Genomic DNA, 7,068 nt, shown 5'->3' with positions numbered 1-7,068 from the left:
CTGGAGGTCTGGCACTGTGTTTTGCTAACAAAGCATAACATGCATAAAATGCAGCTTTAACTTCTGCAGACATTTTCGGTCATTTTTACAGAGGGAAAAACCACTACAGGAAGGTATAAACTTAAATTATACACACACACACAGATTTTTGCTTCCCTGTATGGGTAAAAAGGAAAAATCTGCTTGGGAGGCACTCCTTCAGTTTAAAATTCTGGTTGTCTCTTTGCTACACCAAGCTGTCAAAATTCATACACACAACAACAAAAACAGTCCCGCCCTTTTGCACTAAGAGATCTTTTGTGAAATTCTGCAGACAGAGCCCTCAAGTGAGTGTGGGGTGCTTTTCACCTCGGCGTGTGCAGTTTGCGGGAAATTCAAGTTGCCCCCCTTGCTTTCCAGACACCGCTCACTCTTTGGGAGTGTCGGGCTGGGTGCAACTGGAGCAAAACGTCCTTCCCCTAATACAGACTGCACAACAAACCTGCAGCCCCTTCTGTCTGTCAGAAATCCCGTCCGTGACTCCAGTTTAAATGCCACGATTCGCTAACGCGAGTGGGACTCGTGAGAGGTTCGTTTGATCTCAGAGTGCAAGACGGACACAAGGGATTTCAGTTTAAATCACAACAACAATAATGTACCTTTATTTTAGTGCCAACAAGGGTTATGCGAGAGAGGAGAGGAAGAGAGGGAGAGATAAAGAAAACAAAGTAAAGAGAGAGAAGAGGGGGTTATAGCTACCAACAGAAGAGACGGGGTTGCTGGGGTCTTTTTCTGTGGGATGATCTGGCCGAAATTATCTTAGTCTTATGTAATTCTTCCCCAATGTTACCTTGTTTCCAATGTGCTAATAAGCACCCAAAGGAGAAGTATCCGGTATGGGAGCATTGCTGTCCAAAATCCCTTTAAGTTTCTCCATATTGTAACTATAATATACCACAAATGCTGGATCTGCAACGCTATTGCAGTCGTCTGACAGACGGCGCCTACGCAACTAACTCAAAGATTTCTGGGAGTAACACTTTTCTCTCTCTGAGAGAAAGTGCCTTGCCTCCAAGGGAGAGCCAGGATCTCTGAATCAGCTGGTTTCCTGACCCCCACAGTAAAGCACCTTACCTTTCTCTCCTGGGGAAATTGTGAGCAGCAGAGACGGTCGCAGCTGATGGGGTCCCCAAGAATTCCTCGGTGCTGGCTGGAGCGTGATCGGGTCGTGAGTTTGCTCAGCAGCACTCACAAGGTCCCATCTGGGGTCGCCAAAATGTTAGTGTTCAGGAACACACATAATCACAGAATGATTAAATGAAGGTGCTTTATTAAGAGCTCTGGGTGTCAGGGGTACACATACCCAAATCTAACCTGACTTCGTTTTGAGTTGAACATGCTTTTATACTCTATCATTATATAACTTTCATATTAATTATTAAACTTACATTGTTCTATTGTATGCATTGTTTTTACCCAAGCATGGATTTCTTGTGATCCCCCTCAATCCCCTAATATTGTTCCTCATGTTCTTTAAACAATAATTATATCTAATCACATCTAACAATTGTATCATTCATCATATACCAATTACACAGGTACAGTTTGACATGATCTTTAGCAAGTACAAGGCCTAACACTTGCCAGGACCTACTCTTCCCGGGCTCACCAAACCTAACTTTCTTTCTAAGTCCCCAAATTTTCTAAGATTTTAAAACCTTATACTATCAGAGTGACACTTGTCTTTACAAACAAGCTGTGAGTCTGCCGATAAAATGAAACTATCACTGAGAGATAACAGAAACAATGGGATGGATTCAACTGAAAGATGAACGAGACACTGGGGAAACACCATAAAATTCCAACAGGGCTGAGAACTAAGAAGGAGATTATGCACTGGGGAGAGGGGGGATGGTATCTCAGGTATCATGAGTACCAGGAAGTCTGTACCTCTCAAATCCCTCAGCCTATGGGGAAAGGGAGAAGGGACGTACGGCCTGGAATTGGGATAAAAGGGAGGCTGCGCCCTCCAAAAATTAGAGAGATCCCAGGGGAATGCCCCATGGCCTCTCCCTTTATTTGAAAAAATTGAAAGCACTCCTCTATCTCCTTTTTGCATATAAACCTCTGGTGTTCATGGATTAATTTTTTCTGACACTAACAATTAATATGAACTTCAAAACTACAAACCTAGGCAGTGCAGAATATGAAAAATATGAAAGCTAAAACTAAGGGCATCATAGCTGGAGGGGGGGGTGGAATTGACTAATTTTGGGGTGGGACTGATTAGCATTCAGAGGCACTGAGAGGTCTTGAGGTGACAGATTGAAGCCCCTCATCTCTTTGAATGCCAAGAAATGGAGACAACTCCAAATACCCCACAACCCCTAAATACTCTCAAGTAGCTCCCTGATTCCCAGTTGCTCTTGAAGCACTAGTAAAATGTGAAGTTTTAGGTGCCATTGATTAATTAGATGCCATTAATTTGTTGATTTTTACCCCAATTTAGTCTGTTCCAAAGGGATGAAGATGAATCTAAAGATAATTAGAACGAAACCAAAACGACCACCAGCCCAGTGTCTTCCCAACACAGATCACAGGGAACATGGGCCATCAGGGCTCTGCCCAACGTGGGCCCACTGATGGGGGATGGAGTTGGAGCAGCGCACGAAGCTCTTCCTGCACTTGGAGCACTCGCAGGGCTTCCCTTAGTGGTGCCTCCGTTTATGTCTGGTCAGTTGAGAGCTGTCTGAGAAGTTCTTCCCACACTGGGGACACTCATAGGGCCTCTCCCCGGTGTGGATGCGTTTGTGGGTACTGAGGCTAGAGCTCTGGCTGAACCCCTTCCCACATTCTCCACACTTATAAGGCCTCTCCCCAGTGTGGATGCGCCGGTGGGTGATGAGGTGGGAGTTTTGCTTGAAGCGCTCCCCACAGTCATGGCAGCGGAAGGGCCTCTCATCCGTGTGAATCTGCTGGTGCCTGAGGAACTGGAAGCTGGTCTGAAACCTCTTCCCACATTCTGGACACTCATAGGGCCTCTCCCCAGTGTGGATCATCTGATGGATGGTCAGTTGGGACCTCCGGCTGAAGCTCTTCCCACATTCCCCACACTTGAAGGGCCTCTCCCCAGTGTGGATGCGCCGGTGAATGGTGAGGGTGGAGCTGTGCTTGAAGCCCTCCCCACAGTCAGGGCAGCGGAAGGGCCTCTCCTCTGTGTGAATCCTCTGGTGCACGAGGAGACTGGAGCTGATCCGAAAACTCTTCCCACACTCAGAACACTCGTAGAGCCTCTCCCCAGTGTGGCTGCGCTGGTGGATGATGAGTTTGGAGTTAAAGCTGAAACCCTTCCCACATTTCCCACACTTGTAGGGCCATTCCCCAGTGTGGATCATCTGGTGGCAGATCAGGCTGTTGCTCTGGCTGAAGCTCTTCCCACATTCCAAGCACTTGTAGCACTTCTCCCCATCCTGAAGCTGCTCATGGACCACCAGCTCAGAGCCCCGGCTGGATCTCCGGCCGCCTTCCCGGCACAGGGTGGGTCTTTCCTCCTCAGAGCACCCTGGGATGGGTTTGGAGCTTCTCCTCCTGCGGGATCTCCGGGGCTTTTCCTCCCCGTTGGATTCCTGCACTGTGGAACTGCTCAAATCAGCCTCTTCCACAAGGTTCTGCTGCAGGGATTTGTCCTCCCTGGTCTCCATCCTCAGCTCCTTGTCTGAGGGAGGAAGGACAAGGAGAGGATGGGATTTACCTTGGTGCCAGAGGGAAGGGGAAGGAGATCCTCCCAGTGCGTCCCCGGCAGGACGGCCTCGGCAACAGGGTTGTCCTGCAGCTGGGGGCCATGCTGGGCTGGGAGATGGAGCAGGAGAGAGAGGGAAAGGGGCACTGACTTCCTCCTCACCTGCCTGGGTGTCCCGAGGCATCTTCCTCTTCCTTGCAGCCTTCCTCTCCATCCAGCCAAGGTTTGGCAATGGGAAATCCTGGTTTTGGGAAATACAAGGGATGAGGACATTGAGTTTGCAGGTCCCTCTGTCCAAGCTCATCTCTAGAAGTCATCGGACATCTGGGGTCCATAAAACCTTCAGAAAACACCAAAATTCAGCCTGAAAATGCCTCCCAGGAGTTCCCCATCTCTGGTCTCTCCTGTTTGGGGTTCAAGGGTTCCCCCCTGTCCCAGCTGCTGGGAGTCACGTTTGTACTGGGGATCACCTGTCGGCTTGGTCCCTGCCCTCCCCGGGCTGCTGAGAGTGCCAGGAATCCGAAAAGTTCCCCCTGTTTCCATCTCCCCACTTAAGGATGGTGGGACCCCCCAATATCCCCCCAAGTAGGATTTTCCACTCAGCTTTGGAGTTCCACATTCTCCAAACATCCCCCCCCAAATAAACCCAACCCAGGGACCCCCCCAGGATATCTGGGCAAAGCTCCCGCTCCCCAGTCACCTGTGGGATGGTGGGTGATGATCGCACAGGTGGGGGACTATAAATTCAGGGAGTGCTCGACCTTGTAGTTCCTTCTCCTTTCCCTGATCCTCATTTGTCCCTCCTCCTCCTCCTGCTCCTCTTTCATCCCTCCCCCTCCTCTCCCAGGAGCAGTGACACCCTCAGTGCCCCGTTCCCGAACCCCTCACAGCCCATGGGAGGAGCGGGGATGGAGCCGGGACAGGTCGGGATGGGCAGCGCGGGGCTCTCCGCTGCTCCCACCCGCTGGGGACGGGGGGAACCCGGCCTGAGGAAAAGGAGAGGGAAACTGGGAAAATTGGGGGCAGCAGATCCAACCTGGGGCTGGCTGGGGACCCTGGCTGGGGACTGCCAGCCCTTGGGGCTCCTCTGGGGAGATGTGGGAGGGGGGAACACAGAGAGGGCTGGGGGATCCCAGGAGTGGCAGCACTGGCAGGGACTGGTTTGTACTGGGATCGTCCTGGCACTGGCAGAGATTGCACTGGCTGTGTACTGACATCATACTGGGATATCATACTGGGATCGTCCTGGCAGTGAGTAGGAGACTGCAGGGGGCAATTGAGATCAGGTTGTGAGGAACTGGGAATATGCCCTGCACTCCCTAGAACCCCGGCATCGCCCCCCATATGTCTCGTAAGTCTCCCCCAAACCCTTCAGGATCCCCGAGTGCCCCCTCAGCGCTCGTTCAGGACCCCCCAAAGCATCTCTGGATCCCTGAATGCTCCCGACACCACAGATGCCCCTTCCAGACACAGCTGGGAATTCATCTCCCATCATCCCAGAACACAGTTCCACGCCCAAACCTCCTGCCGTGCCCCACGCCCCAAAGAGCCCAGTTACAGCTCCCCAGGTTCCCCCCAAGTGCTCACGAGCTGTATACATTCGCCCCGAGGACCTGCAACCACAGCTCGAACGGAAAAGTTCTCTCTGAGTGCTTCCCTGCAACACCAAACGCGCCTTCCGAGCCACTTATGGAACTACATCTCCCATCATGCTCCGCGGCGCCCATATGGTGCTATTGCAGCCATGACTCCATCTCCCGTCATGCCCCACGCCTCACCGGAATCCACTGGAGCTGCGCCTTTAACTCCCGTGATGCTCCGCGGCCCCATTAAACTGTATTATATCGGCACCTACAACTCCCATCATCCCCTGCGACCCATAGATTCCCCGTTACAGCCCCCCAAGTGCCCGCCCGGACCCCGAAGGGCCCCCAGATTCTCCTCCCTGACTTCCAAGCGCCCCCCTGGACGCCCAAGTGCTCCCCCAGGCCCCGAATTGTCCCACAGAATCCCTAAGTGCCCACCTGGCTCCCCCAAGTGTCCTCCAGACCACCAAGTTCTCTCTAAATTCCCTCCCCAGACACAAAACTGCCCCAAATGTTCCCCAGAAAAGTTTCCATGGACCCCAAAGTGGTCCCTTTTACCCTGTCTGAGAAAATTATTAAAAAATATTATCAAAGGACTAAAAGTAGGACAAATTAGCATAAAGAGGGAGAAATAGTGGTCAATTAATTAATGAAGGGAATGGTGGTACTTTGAACCAAGGACCGATAATGTTTTTTGTTCCTAAAATTGTATAAATTCTTTTATATAAATATAAAAATTAGGTTCTATAAGTACAGAACAATATTATTATAAAAAATAACATTTTATTTTTTTAATTAATTAGATTTTAATTATAAAGAAAAATTCTAAAGAGAAATGTTATCAATGTTTTGGGATGTCAGTCCCAGGTGGGCCATGTCAGACATGCTGAGGCTCGGGCTGAGGAGCAGGTTGTCCAAACAGGGGCAGCCCACAGGGTCCTCATTCTTCCCTGTGACCAGACTGCCTAAGGAGACATTCAGCATCAGGATTGTAAAGAGTAAATCATGACCTCCTGATCAGTACAGAAAGATATTTTACAGTTTGAACAGTAGAATGTTGTCACCGTAAGGTGCCTTCTTTGTTAATATAGCTCATATTGTGTCATGTTTGTTAAATACCAATGTTGTTGTACCAGCTTTCTTTGCTAAAATATTGTTATAAATGAAATTAGAATTTTGACAACTAGGTCCCTTGGCTTAATGGCAGTTTAATTAAAAATGAATACCATTTACTAAAGTGAATAGTAATGTGGTATAAAAGAATACAGTTTAGTAAAATAATACAGTTTAATAAAAAATTAAAATTTATATATATAATCTACTAGCAATTAAGTATGATTAAAGCATAAGCAAAACCGTCCAGGGTACGGAGGCTTCCCACCCTGCTTCACGTTCAAAACAAAGCACTTCAAGCTAAACTCATATACTGTATGCTTATACATATTCATTAATGTTTCCTGTAAGTTTCCTCCTATTTCTGATTTTTCTGACTTTACATCATTTTCCTTCACGGCACATGCCTCACTTGTTGTTAGGAGGTCTTCAGTCTTCTTTTGGTGGTCTTTTGGCAAAGGCTTCTCCTCATCCTCATGGTCCTTTGGATAACCTTACAGGTTTGTATGTGCGTACTAAGCCTTGTGTTATATTAATCTACTAATTAGCCTTATATTTACTAGTCCTTACGTCCAATGCTTAAATTTGTTCTAATTTTGGTCCATCTCAAGGCCATTTTGGTCTTGAGACACCATTTATCTTCTAAACTAC

General features: G+C 48.7%; 1 protein-coding gene across 4 annotated transcripts; it reads right to left on the bottom strand.

Moving 5' to 3' along the window:
* Positions 1 to 1,292: 1,292 nt before the first annotated feature.
* LOC147646817 (uncharacterized) lies at positions 1,293 to 5,425 on the bottom strand. 4 transcript variants are annotated; one of them, XM_086872898.1, is made up of 3 exons: positions 5,306 to 5,425; positions 3,881 to 3,959; positions 1,293 to 3,694 (listed from the first exon to the last, which is right to left on the bottom strand). In XM_086872898.1, exons 2-3 carry the CDS (start codon positions 3,930 to 3,932, stop codon positions 2,688 to 2,690), a joined length of 1,059 nt encoding a protein of 352 aa, XP_086729024.1. In that variant the 5' UTR covers positions 3,933 to 3,959; positions 5,306 to 5,425; the 3' UTR covers positions 1,293 to 2,687. The 4 variants fall into 4 exon arrangements, with proteins under 4 accessions (XP_086729024.1, XP_086729025.1, XP_086729026.1 ...); XM_086872899.1 differs by having other exon boundaries at positions 5,332 to 5,411; XM_086872900.1 differs by having other exon boundaries at positions 5,317 to 5,397.
* Positions 5,426 to 7,068: the final 1,643 nt, after the last annotated feature.

This window comes from Cyanistes caeruleus, unplaced genomic scaffold (assembly GCF_971803275.1).
Source record: "Cyanistes caeruleus unplaced genomic scaffold, bCyaCae1.hap1.1 HAP1_SCAFFOLD_78, whole genome shotgun sequence".
In the NCBI taxonomy this organism is placed as follows: domain Eukaryota; kingdom Metazoa; phylum Chordata; class Aves; order Passeriformes; family Paridae; genus Cyanistes; species Cyanistes caeruleus.
Note: the sequence above shows the minus strand (reverse complement) of the source record. Positions and strands in the feature narration are given on the sequence as shown.

What these genes read in the sequence shown, in the direction of transcription:
- LOC147646817 (XM_086872898.1), bottom strand. Translation starts at nt 3,932, where the DNA reads ATGGAGAGGAAGGCTGCAAGGAAGAGGAAGATGCCTCGGGACACCCAG. An exon ending in GCCTCGGGACACCCAGGCAG is followed by an intron (nt 3,695 to 3,880) that starts GTGAGGAGGAAG and finishes TTCCTCCCTCAG; the next exon opens with ACAAGGAGCTGAGGATGGAG.